This window comes from Marmota marmota, unplaced genomic scaffold (genome assembly GCF_001458135.2).
Source record: "Marmota marmota marmota unplaced genomic scaffold, marMar, whole genome shotgun sequence".
Lineage (NCBI taxonomy): Eukaryota > Metazoa > Chordata > Mammalia > Rodentia > Sciuridae > Marmota > Marmota marmota.
The window spans coordinates 3,745,727-3,759,376 of record NW_026000142.1 but is presented as its reverse complement, the minus strand read 5'-3'; the positions used below and the strand labels follow the sequence as shown (position 1 = coordinate 3,759,376).

Below are 13,650 nucleotides of genomic sequence, written 5' to 3'. Positions count from 1 at the left end.
TATTAACAGCTGTGATACCTTTTGGTCTGTTTTCTTAAGAGGAAATTCCTGGGGTGAATTATGTGGATCTAATAGAGATGGAGAATCAATGGATCAATTTTCACATATGTGGAACATGAAGTAGCAAACAAAAGGATGCCTAACTTAGGGAATGAAGGCCCAATGCCTTTCTTATAGGGCATAAGACTTTTTTCTGCAATACCTTAACATTTGAGGTCATTTCTACACAAAGTCATGGTGGGAAGAATGAGATTACCAGTAAAGTCAATTCAAACTCCAACACTGCATTTTAATCTATTTTCTCTCTAGATGTCAACACTGAGATCATACACTTTCCAAAGAGTGAAGAACTCTGTTAAATTAGTGAAATAGTTAAAAACAGTTTGGAAGAACTAAGCATGGATAGTGGCTTGAAATTTTGAATTTATTTTAGCTAAAATAAAAATACAGATAAAGAACTTAAACTAGAGACAGTATTCAGTACGTTAAAAAGTTTCTTAATAGAACAAGAATATAGAGAATATTAAAAAACATAACGATAAAAGATCCAAGAAAGTACAGAGTAAAACTAAATAGCTTTCATTATAGCTAAGAACTATTAACAATAGGCCCCCAAAATATTAAACTTTTAAAATATCTTTAATTATGGGAGGAAGACAAGGAGAGAAAGTAAAGCAGAAGGTTAAAAGAAGAGGATAGAGTAATGACACCGGTCCATGGAATTAAACACTTGAAATAGCTTGAGACTCCCTGGAAGCTTTTAAACTACTATAGAGTTAAAGGTCAGGTGGATCTGCAAAGTGTAGGCTTAGTAATTATCTCTGGGAAAAATGAAAAGTTTAATGATGAAGAGGTTCTTCCTAGAGGACAACTGAAAAATGTGAGATGAACATGGGGTCATGGAAATACAGAAGAAAGGACACTCAGGACAAAAACCAAAGTCAAACATTACCTGGAAAAACATGAAGTAAAAAATGTCAGAAAAATAATTAATATAGTTTCATTGAGTAAGATGCCAGATATTAAGTATTCCATTGTTTTCTGTACCAAAAAGAAAGAAAATACTGCCAATTTGATGTGATTGTACAAATGTATGATGTGATTGACTAAGAATCTCCAATGTCAGAGATCCAAATATATGAAAAAAAAAGTGTCATGTTCAATGAAATAGGGTCATTGATACAAAGAGTTCACACAAATTTATAAGAAAATTTATAAGAAAAATATATTAAGAGCACGAAGAGATACAAAAGAGAAATAAGAAAAATGTCCAAGCATAGTAACTATCAGATAAATGAAATTAAGACATTAAAATATTATTTCACAAATCAGATTAGCAAACACTGAACTAGTATATGATATTCAGTCTTCATGGGTATTCTATAAGATAAAGATGTGCTTTCTATATTCAGGTGGTAGGAATGGACAAAAAACTTCACAGAGGAAGTTTCTTTCTATATGTGGTTTGAGAGACAAGGGAGAGTGATGGAGAACCCTAAATGTGTTTCTAGTCTCTGCCTCAGTTTATCTTCTTCTAGGAAACTATTCTTAGGAATGAATCACAAGTTGGACAAAAATTTGTACACAGAGATGGTTGTGATACTACTACTTAAAATAGCAATCATAAATACTTCAATGTCAAAATGAGGCAGATGAGTAAATAAATTGATAGTTCTCTATTCATAACAAATGGAATCTGGGAAAGGAGATATTAGATATTATTCGTATAATATCTAAAATAACAGTATTTTGCTAAATCCCATGTCTTGAAGAGGGACAAAAGAGCAATCTAGATACAGTGATAACTCACTAAATTGTTAACTAGTGACATTCCTTATTGGAAGGAAACTATTCTACCAAAACATGCTGCCTTCCAAAGGATTTTGTGAAGTAATTGCTTTACTCTGATCAAAATGTCAATATGTAGGCCTAAAAACTGACATGTACAATTGGATTTTCATGGAATTTGTTTATTAAGATAAAGTCTGACCTGAGGTCTCTTGTTAAATAATCATTTCAACTTGTTGGCTTTGGTGTTTGGATAACCAGGGAAGACTGGCTGTTGCCACATGACATTCCCTTTCCTCCCACCTAAAATAACTGCCCTTAGGAGATAGATATTTATAGATACTTACTATTAATTTCATTCCACAGGGATATCCAGGGCCATCTGGACCAAAAGGACCAAAAGGACTTCAGGTAAGGTTACTAAAACCAGATCTAGGTTTGGATTAGAATCACCTGGGAAACTTTTTAAAAAAATCCCTTTACCCACTTGTACCCTCTTCCAATTAAATCAGAATGTCTGAAGATTGGAACCAGATATCAATACTTTTAAAGATCCCCAGATGATTCCAATTTTTCAGCAAAGTTCGAAAACAACTTTCCTCATGTTTTGATTAGCTAACTCCAGGCTCCCTAAAGACAGGTAATGGCCAGCAAATCTACTTACTGAGCACCTTAAGGAGACGAAAATAATTCAGAGTCTGGGTACGTGTAGAAAGTCAAAGTATTTTTGCATTGCTGCTATAATTGGAAGAGTTGGGCTTTTCTCTAAATTATAATATTTGTATTTTTCCATTACTATAAGTACTTAGTCCTTTATAATATGGAATGATCATTTAAGGAATTTGTTTAATTTAGACAAATTGCATGGATTTCAGAAAATAATCTGAATTTGTTTTTCCAGCCTAGCGACTTGTCTCTTCTAAAGTTACACTGAGTGTATATATGTGTGAAGAGTTAATTTTAACCTTTCAGAAAGTTTGCTGAAAGTTGTACTTTTACCAAAGATTTCCTACATAGAATCTAGCCAACAACTTCTTTGCTTTGGCCTGAAATTGTCAGAGCAAGCCAGTATCTCTGGTTATTGGAAATGATTAATTTCAATTATATGGTTTAGATACTAAAAAAAAATTGCTTAATAGGAAAAAATTTTTTTTTTCAAAGTCTGGCATGGGAATAAGTTTAGAAACACAGGTTTAGGTAACAAATACCTCATTAATAAGATGTTTGCTCTCAGCTTATGTGCTATTTTAGAAGCTGTTCATTCAACTCAGAATTTTACGTCAGTCAGTTTCTTGACTGAATCTGATGCCAATGTAACTCTGAGCTATATAGTCTGACTTCTAACTCTAGGATATCTAGGAACCTTAAAGAAAGGTTCATTCTTGGTTAGCCTTTTGTACACAGAACTAATTCTTTGTTTTCATCTTGGAGCAGGGCATTGGTGGACCTCCAGGGGATCCAGGCCCAAAGGGATTTCAGGGCAATAAGGTAATCTGACCCTGTGATTAGAGACAGGCGGAGTGCCTTCCACCCCGTGGCTTTATGGTAACGCATGTTTTTATTAGACTGACATCAATGGACTCTTTGAGGAAGCATCTTTGGAAATACTTAATAACCTGCAGGTGTACACACAGAATCAATCAAGTATATGCAGGAAGCCAGTGGCATAGATTTATCATTTATTAGTCTATTACTCAAGGGGGACATTGTTAAACATAAACCATTATCTAGATTCTTCACCGTGTTGTTTTCCTACTCATGTCCTTTAGTCATTTTATGGCTCACTAGAAACTGAAAAGCACTTACCAAATAACACAATTCAAATATTCTCTTTTCCACCTACAATGCCATCTTAGTATACAGTTTATTAGGGAATGGAGCTTATAACTGTTATACCGACAGAGATTAAGCAACCACAACTATCAGTACCCTGCTTGTAATGTCACCCATTGATAATAAGGCAAGACAGACAGGAAAGGATTTAGTGAGAACCAAATACAAAGCGAGGACGCCAAGAGGGGTCTATAAAAGACCTGGTTATAAGACTCCCTTTCCCAGTAAGAGTGACTTTGATTTGTTAAAAGCAATCCTACTGTTTTCAATGCTTAGTACATTTCACAGATGTAGTAAATATTCCAATAAATGGTGTTGTCTTCATGACTGAAATTGTGTGGAATTTGTAGTGATTGTTAGCTACAGAAGCTGCTCTCCCAACTGACCCTAGAAAATGCTAATTTTTAAGGGTGCAATATTGGACTTAAGTTGTAGGAGCTGTTGGGCTATTTAAGTGTTAACTTTTCAGAGAGAAGAAAGGGAGTGACAAGTATAGTATTTTAATGAGATAATGACAGTTTGAGATTTCCCAGGCCACTTTTAATTGGCAAATTAAAATAGAATGGGCTTCTCAGAGGGAGCAGGCTCAAGCTTCATCTGGGGAGATTGTCTTTTCCAGTGCTTGCCCCTGATTAATTTTCTCTGGGGGAAAGAAATGCCTTGTTGAATACTGAGTAGAAGTTCTCATGAAATTGCTTTGACTATAGGTGAAATCCCACAGCAAGCAAAAGATCTATATTTTGATGGTACGTGCATGTTTCTAGAATTCGTTGGTTACCTAAGATGATAATGTTCATGTTTGTGAAATAGAGGCTTAAAATCAGGGATCAGGGCAGGAGATTGTAACAGCAATAGAATTATAGAATGTTTGAGCCATAAATGATTTTAGAGATCATTCCAGTCCAATACTTTTATTTTGGAAATAAGAAATAAAGCCTGGAGATCAAAGGCTTGCCTTAGTAGCACAGGCCATTCCATCAGCTCCTGAGGGCTCTGGGGAGGTGCTGGGCTGGGAGCAGTGTGTGTGTGGTAATGGTGACTGTGCAACAGTGGTGATGAGGACAGGTCCACAGAAAGCTGGCATCATGTGATTTTATCTCTTTGTGTTTAATAGATTTACTTAATACTTAGGTGGTTTTTTTAAAAAATTTTTTTTAGTTGTAGATGGGCACAATATTTTCATTTTATTTATTTATTTTTATGTGGTGCTGGGGATTGAAACCAGTGTCTCATGCATTCGAGGCAAGTGCTCTACCACTGAGCTACAACCCCAGCCCCAGTTTTTTTTTTTTTTTAAGAACAATTTATCTGAATAAAATTTGGTTTTTAATTCAGACAATGCATTAGTTCTTAATAAATAATGAGTCAAGTGGGGTTTTCTGGGAAGGAGGAGTGGCTATGATTTTTCTGACATAATAGCACTTTGTGTTTGAGTTTTATAGCATAGGCATAAAAGAAGTAATTTTTTCCAAAAGTATTGGAGGAGTTCGTCTGTTTCCTAAGGGCATCTCTTTAAATTGAAATTTTAATTGTAATAAAATATATGTGACATAAAATTAACACTCGGGTTTGAATCACAAAGTTCACTGCCAAGTGAACACAGATCATTGCCAATTGAAAAGGTGTCACTTCTAGGCAATGTTGGGAGTTGTTAGGAGGCTGGAAGGAGGGCATGTGAGCTTCCCTGTCTCCCTCTAGTGCTATTTCTGGTTTAAGGTCACAGGTGTAGATAGAGGTCTCTCAACTCTTCCTTTCTTAGAGTATTACTGCTTTCTATATGATTTCTACTACTCTTTGGATCCATTAGCTAGAGATCCATGTCACGTTGATCATTAGTGGACCCTTATTTTGCATTTTATACATTTATTAGTGTGTTGTCTTAAAAGTCAGCTTTCAGGGAATGATTTCATCTTGTCTCCCAGAAAGTACTTCTACATATTGAAGGCATAATAAACGAATTCGTTCCTTGGCCTGTAAACAATGTTGTATTAGACAGTGGCTTCTTTATTTTCACCCATTATATTTTTATTAGAAAATGTTTTCAAGAAACTGATATTGTAATTTATGTAAATAATCTCTAAAATCCAGTAATTGTGCATTTTAAAAATATATTTATTTTTTAGTTATAGGTGGACCCAGTATATTTATTTTATTTTTATTTGGTACCAAGAATTGAACCCAGGGTCTCACACATTCGAGATGAGCGCTCTCTCTTGGAGCCACAATCCCAGCCCATAATTATGCATTTTATAATGAGCATAGGGAGGATTATTTATTTTGTAATTTCTGTAATACTTGTTGATATCTTACAAATTAGGCTACCAAGGCACAAGGAGTTTAAGGAAAGGGTCCAAGTCTATGAAATTAGTAAGGGACAGAATCAGAATTCAAACCCAGAAGTCTGTTCTTAACTACCCTGTGATATTTATCCCTTTACAAAAAATGGCTGAATTTCCTGAATATTTTTTTCTGAGATAAATTCTTTACTTTTGAACAGTATGGAAGTTGCATATTTTCTCTTCTAGTATATTCTGGCTGAGCACAACACTCTGTTGAAAGGTGCATTTCTACTTGACTATAATGTTCATCTGAAAGTAACAGGAAAAGAAGGAAGGGGATCACTTGGGGTAAAGAAAACAGCAATTCTAATTTTGCATTTTCAAATACTGTATATCTTATGAGACCTTAAAATAGAAACCTTAGGCTTGTAACATTTGCAGATTCTGTGAGTTTCTAGATGGTATATGCCCATATTTTTGAATTTATGAATGGTCTCTCATCAACTACAGTCACTTTCTGTTGCTTTGGGAGTAGAATGTTCTTCATCAAAGGGTTTTTCAGAAAAGGTGGCCAAAGAACAAAAGGAAAAAAAATAACATGGGTTGAATCAAGGGAAAATAGGCTTCTGGCCATTTTACAAATAATTTTTGTCATTAATACTTTCCACATGTAAAGTAGCTCCTATTCTGCACTGAATGCCCTTGTTGCCTTAGCAACAAAACATAGATGTTTCTCAGAATGACACATTGGCTCAGAGGCCACCTCAACTTCTTTCGCACATAAGGCTCACGTGGTGGTATTCATGAGAAGAACATCCCAGTAGTCTGTATGTGAAATAAATTGGAATTATAATCACATCGGTGGCCAAGAAGCCTTATACCTAGTACCCAACTGAAATGTAACTCAGGAGACAGCGCTCTCTGGGCTCTGAGGAAAGACTGGAGTCCCTGTGAACCCAAGGCTACCAACTTCCATGGGGCTGCAGTGGCAGCCCAGGATGCAATCACATCTGGCTGCCAAAGGAGCTCTCATAAATAGAAAAAAATGTTTCACTGGATAGACCTTTCAAATCACAGAGAACAAGTTACCAAAATTAATTGTGAACAAATAAACCCAGTGGAACATTGGGTGGGTCCAACCCAAATTAGGTCATTTTTGCCATTTCTTGATGTCTTTCTGAGGTTATTTCTGAAGCATACTTTCTTCACAAGCCTCATGCAAATCTGCTCCTTCCAAGATAGCCTTTGTGTTCCTGGGAGCTAGGGATGGACTGTGGCATGGATGGAAGCAGCTGTGACACTCGGAGGTATCCTAACGTTAAAGCTGTAGAATTAGAGCCAAAAGAGCATAAGAAGATATCCCTGAAGTCTTTTCCCAAGATGAAGTACCTTATGTAAATCCTCAAATAGTTAAAAATACTGGGATATTGTATTATGTATTAATTGATCTTTATAGATAAATTGCCTTCTTTTTCCACCTTCCACTGTGCTATTTTAGAATGTTCATATTTCCTGTAAGTTTTTTCCTGTTTTCTTCTTCTGCATTTAAGAAACTTGAAGTCCTCTTACACATGAAATTGGGTCTTGCTTTATGTTCAATTTAGCCTCTTCAATATTACGAAAACCCATAGAGAAATTGGAATATGGCGGTGGTATCAGAGGGAGGGAGGTAGCACTCAGGGATGTTGACCATTTTCCCATCTTATTTGGGTAATACAGAGTAAGTGAAGCGCTGATGTAACCCATTAAAAGCTTTTCATGCATTAATAATATAATAATAATAATAACATAATAATTATTAATAATAACATAATAATAACACGTAATAATCTAATGTGTTATTTCTACTTGTACTTTCTTCTAAAAGTGTCATAAAGACTTGGGATTTTTTTTTGTTTTGCCTATATAATTTGTCACTTTTTCATAGTTACTATTTTCACTAGAGCAGAAGAATCACTACTGAAGATTTGGTTGTTTTAAAGACACATTTCTGTTTTGATCATTACTTAAAAACTTAAGTTGGTCCAAAGTTAGCTTAGTAGCTTTAGTAGGTCAACCTATTAAATATAACTAATATTTCCGAATTGTGGTTTGGAAATAGCTCAACACCACAAATTCGAACACCTATACAGAATTTTAAACTTTCTCCTCAAACAGGCATCTTGTATAGATTTATTTCAGCTCTCATATAACTCAAATACCTAACAATCTCCTAATATCATGATGTTGCTATCAACCAGTTAAAAAATCAGGATTTGTTACAGGATATTTAATTCCTCATAATGTGAGGTGGAGTAAATGAGGTGAAACATATGTAGTGCCTGTAGTTTCTAGTAAAGAATAATTAATCAAACAGAAAGGTCTTGAGTTCACAACTCTCTGAGCAGAATTGACTACCTGCAAACCATTTTTAAAAACAGGGTCCTTGAACATGTCAGCTTTTCTAGCTATCAAAACCAATAATGCTTTCTGGTCCTTCTGACAGGCTAACAACTTTGAACACAGTTGTGACTGTTCAATCTACAGGAAGAATCCTTTTATAATTGTAATTATAAGTATCCATTAAAGGAAGATCATAGCCAAATTACGTGAATGTTTTTCCTTCAGAGATGTCAAAGTCTAAATGCTATTTCTGTACTGGGCCTAATTAAAAGGAAAGAGTCATTAGTAATCTAGCAATTCTTATTGTGGAGAGTGCTGTGACCTATACACACATCTGCCCACCAGGACTCTAAATGAGCTTATTAACTTGACATGAGACAACTGATACAGTGACAACGAGAAGTGGCTGCCAGAACATGTGGAATGTCAGCCAGTAGCTTCAAGGTAGATGATTTCCATGCAAATCTCTGATACATATGGTCCTTAGCAGCTGGGCTATGATGTGTGTGTGTGTGTGTGTGTGTGTGTGTGTGTGAGAGAGAGAGAGAGAGAGAGAGAGAGAGAGAGAGAGAAAGAAGGTAGACATATGTACCTGAAATGCAAGTGAATCAGTTTGTATAAATTATGTTTCATCTTGGCTCATATTTTTTCTTTTAGAGAATTTTTGTCTTCATATGATGGGCCTTCAGTTATAAATAGATTATAACTATCTGGTTTTGTAGTTTTCATCCAATTCCAAAGAAATGAATTTAGTCTGTAATGAAATTATTTTTGAAATTCTTTAAGAATAAAATGGAAAAGTCTCAAGAGGCAGTTTATCATTGTTTTAAAGCCAAATTGCTGGGATGGAAACCAGGCCTTGGCTTTATTAACTCTGTGATTTGGGCAAGTTCCTTGACTTTCCTACGACTCCATTTTCTTGTCCATGTGGCAAGTTGATAACAGCAGCCAGCTCTTATGGTTGTGAGGATCAGATGAGTTAAAACACAAGATAGCCTTTGTGTTCCCGGGAGCTAGGGATGGACTGTGGCATGGATGGAAGCATCTGTGACACTCGGAGGTATCCTAGCATTAAAGCTGTGGAGTTAGGGCCAAAGAGCAGAAGGAGATATCCCTGAAGTCTTTTCCCAAGGTGAAGTACCTTATGTAAATCCTCAAGTAGTTAAAAATACTGTGATATTGTATTATATATTAATTGATCTTTATAGATAGTTTGCCTTCTTCTTCCACCTTCCCTTGTGCTATTTTAGAACATAGAACACTCAGCACCTGTCTCATAGTGAGAACCTTGTGTGTTGACAATTTTTATGAAGCAGTTAATTTAACAATATATATTTTTTTACAATAATGTAGACCAAGTGTATCCTGATGTTTTCTGAAAAATAGCCTTTTATTACACATAATTCCTCTGAAACAAGAGAAATTAGGTACAAAAATGGAGCCTGATTTAAGATTTACTTGATAAATATTATCTTCTTATCCCCTGATTGTTTGCTCTCTCCCTCTCTGCCCCCCCCCCCTTCCTTCCTTCTGAAAAGGGACTTTTCTGATTTTTCCTCCAAAGCCTCTGTATGTATTCATGACTTCATGGAGTTTCAGCTGAGGATGGAACCTGGCTGTATTTGAGCCACTCTGCACTTACAAAAATACTGTCCCTCACTTTCTTCCCTTTGGAATGCATGAGCATAACTGCCACAAGACTTAGCATATAGTAAAGCTGGTGTCATCCATATCTGAGAAATAATTTGAATAAGTTGCTAATATATCTTTATCATAATGTTAAAAAGATCCCAAGGAATGATTAAATTATTCATAATTGTATTATCCAAGAAAAGGTAAAGTTCTGTTCCTAAACAACTCAGTATTTCAATAAATTGGATAACCATTTATTGTCTTAGAAAAAAAGAAGATTGCTTTGGTTACAGCTAGTGCCAGGAATGGGGGGATTGGGTTTTCTTTTGCCTAAACTGTTCTTTAACCTTAAGCTATTTATTGTGATTTTGTTACGTTTTCAGCTGGAAAAGAGACTAATTGTATTTTGGGTGAGTTTGTAGAAGAAACTGTTCAATAGGTCCTTGATATCATTATATAATTTATGTACAACTGCTCCTGATTGAAACTTATATGACCCTAAAGGAGCATTTACAGATACAACTTCTCCTGGTTTAGACCAACTTTTCCTTTCATTTGTCTTAGACAGCTAGTATGATCCTTACTCCCTAGCTGATGTTCAGTAAATGTTTAATGCATGGGTGGTTCAGTGAGTGACAGTAGTTAGCTTTGCATTGAAAATGCAAAGCAAAGTGAAATTACGTGCATCTTCCCTATAGTCTAGGGGAAAGGCATATTAACACACTTAGAAATGCAAAAGCTCCAGGCTCTTTAATTTCTATGAAACCGTCTAACAAAGTAGCCACATATAATTACTGGGCAAAGTTGCCAATGTAGTGAGTATACAGAAAAAGAGAAAAATGGTGCTATTTATACTGTAGTGTTTACAACAGAGATTTCACTTGATCAGAAAAACCCTCCTTTAAGCCATGGTTCTTAAATTAGTATAAGAAAGATGAGAAAGAATAACCAGATAAGAGGGAGGTAAGAGCATCCCAGACAGAGTGTCATGTGCAAATATCCTGTGGCAGGAGGGAGTAAGTCAAGGGCAAGGAACCAAAGAGACAGTAGGATCATACCATGTAAATATCTCTGTTTATATCCTATGAGCAAAGGAAAAAAGCCTTGAAAGGTTTTGTTCAGACTAAAATCAAAAGATTTATCTGATAGCAATGGAGGGAACAAACTGGAGTGGGCAGGTAAGATATTATAAGGAAATTGTTGGTGTTTGAACAAAAGGTGTTTTGATTTTGGTATAGACTATAGGGATGTAGATGGAGAAGGGGATAGTTTGAGACACATTTAGGAAGCATACTGACATGTACTTGGGATATAATCATTACACATGGTGGGAGGAGGAGAGGAAGAATAGTCCCCTCAATTCTGGTTTGACACAGGAGAGATTGTAAACCCCTTCCTTAGGTAGAAGAGACTGGAGGATGACCAAGTCTGTGAGTGAAAGGTACTACTTCTGTCTTTAGAAATGACTTTTGAAATGCTCCTTTCCTCCAGCCTCCTGCAAGATGTCTTGCTAGATAGACTTCCATGTTTCCTCCACCTAAATGTTGTTACTGTCCATGGTTCTGACCTGAAGCTCCAGGCTTTTTAATTTCTATGAAACTGTCTAACAAAGTAGCCACATGTAGCTACTGAGCATTTGAAATGTGGCTCATCCAAATTGAGATTGCTGTCAGAATAAGACTGGGTTTCCAAGGACTTAATATTAAGACAAGTGAAAAATATAAACATCAATGCTTTTAAATTATTGATTCCATGTTGAAATAATAACATTTTAGATATTTTAAGTGAAATATATTTATTAATTATAGTCCACCTGTTTCTTTTTATCTTCTTAATAAGACTATTGAAAAATTTAAACTACATACATAGTCACTGTGTATTTCCACTGGACATTGCAGCTCCAGACAGTGACCCAATTGTCACTCTGTTTCTGGCTCTTTGTACTTACTTTCTGCAGAACATTTCATGTCATTTTATGCCTCACATTTTCCTCTCTTTGAACGTTTGCTCCTTTTCTTTCCCACCAGGTTCACTATGATTGCTACCTCTTCATTCAGCTCAAGTATTCCCTCTATTATCATGAAACTTTCCCAGTTCCTTGAGGCAGAATTAAATATTTCTGCCTCAGAGACTTGTATGCTCTGTTAATATCTTCATTATACATAATTTACATGCTTGTATTTTGTTTCATATTCATTTGTGTCTCCAGCCAGATTGTAAACTTCTACAAAGTGCAGGCGCAATCTGATTTATGTCTCTAATTATGTAAACTGGTACTCAATTATAGGCATAGATTTTTATTCACCAGACCTTTTATTGAGCACAAAACCTGGTGTCAGCTTGGTCAACAAAGACCTGGTGAATAACAATTGAATCTACATATATTAAACAGCTATTTTACACACAATATCTTGAATCTTCTCAACCACCCTGCAAGGTAGATATAATCATCATCATTTTTCATTTTGGGATCTTGCAAAAGTTCAAATTATTAGTAAGTGATAGAACCAGGGATAATTCCAAAGCCATACCTCCCACACCCCATAGATTCCCTGCATGCTGAAAAGTCAATTAAAAAATAAAGATTATATTCCTACAGTATAAATGGAATCAAACCCCTATTTTCTAGGATTATCATAAGATTAAAAGAGATAATGAAATAGTCGGTCTCATTAAACATGGGCTTCCTCTGTTCTTGAGGTCCATAGAAGTAGGGGTGTTCTTAGTTTCCGAGGAGGATCAAGGTGGTCTCATTGCTCCCACACATGTTCACAGTCACATTCATGTACATTCACAATCACAGAGATTATGAAACAAGACTTTCTTTGGGGCTACTCCTCTTTGTTATCCTCACCTGTTGACCCAGGTCATCAAAGAAAGTGAAGTCGAGAAATAAGTACAGTTGGTACTATAGGCATTGTGGGCATGCAATCTCTCTCTCTCTCTCTCTCTCTCTCTCTCTCTCTCTGTGTGTGTGTGTGTGTGTGTGTGTGTGTGTGTGTGTGTGTGTGTTGGTGAGGGTTGGGGGCAGGAATAATAGGAGGAAAGGAATCAAGCCTATAGTATCACCCACAGTGTGTTGTCTCAGTAAATTTCCAGAAAACTATTCCAAGTAGAGTGCTGCCTCTCCTCCCATGCTTGGTCTTGTCTCAACATCATCTTTTACAATGAGGACCACCTCCATTACTACTATAAGAGTTTTTGTAGGAAAGGTCAAGGGAAAATAATAATTATGTACCGATATTGGTCAGTGGGTCCTACATTGAGATGTTAGGCTCCTGAGAAATCAATATAAGCAAGGGAAATGTGAAGTTATGTTTCTGAGGGACTGTGTTAAGGTAAGGGAAAGCAATCACTCTAAAATCTTTGGATTCCTGTAATTCCCTTGAAAAAAGTAATAATAAAAAATTTCTCAGTTGTTTTTGGTACTTGGCCAAGCCTAAGGGGAACACATAGACTCAAGAGTAACAGAGTTGCTTCTCTTGATTTCCTGGTTCACACGTTTAATATAACAACCAAACCATGCCTTGAAAGTAGTCAGAAGATACTCTGTCACAGACCTGTGCTGTTGGTTTGTTTCTGATCAAACCTGTAGTTAAGTACTGAGTAGGGCAGAGCTCCCACTAATCAAAAATCCTTAAGTTCACTACCAGATGCATAGTTTAAATGCCTTATCACCTCTTACAAAACCAAAGGTACATATAGGAAGTATAGAAAAGAAAATAAATGAACTTAG

At 35.9% G+C, this 13,650-nt stretch overlaps 1 protein-coding gene across 6 annotated transcripts in view; it reads left to right on the top strand.

The window, feature by feature from the left end:
• The window catches only part of Col28a1 (collagen type XXVIII alpha 1 chain), a 156,988-nt gene that overhangs the window by 22,562 nt on the left and 120,776 nt on the right, over positions 1–13,650 (top strand). For all 6 annotated transcript variants that reach the window (XM_048785979.1, XM_015488243.2, XM_048785982.1 and 3 more), the window contains 2 exons: positions 2,155–2,199; positions 3,223–3,276. In XM_048785979.1, coding sequence (XP_048641936.1) covers positions 2,155–2,199; positions 3,223–3,276 — 99 coding nt within the window. The remainder of the gene's footprint in view (positions 1–2,154; positions 2,200–3,222; positions 3,277–13,650) is intronic.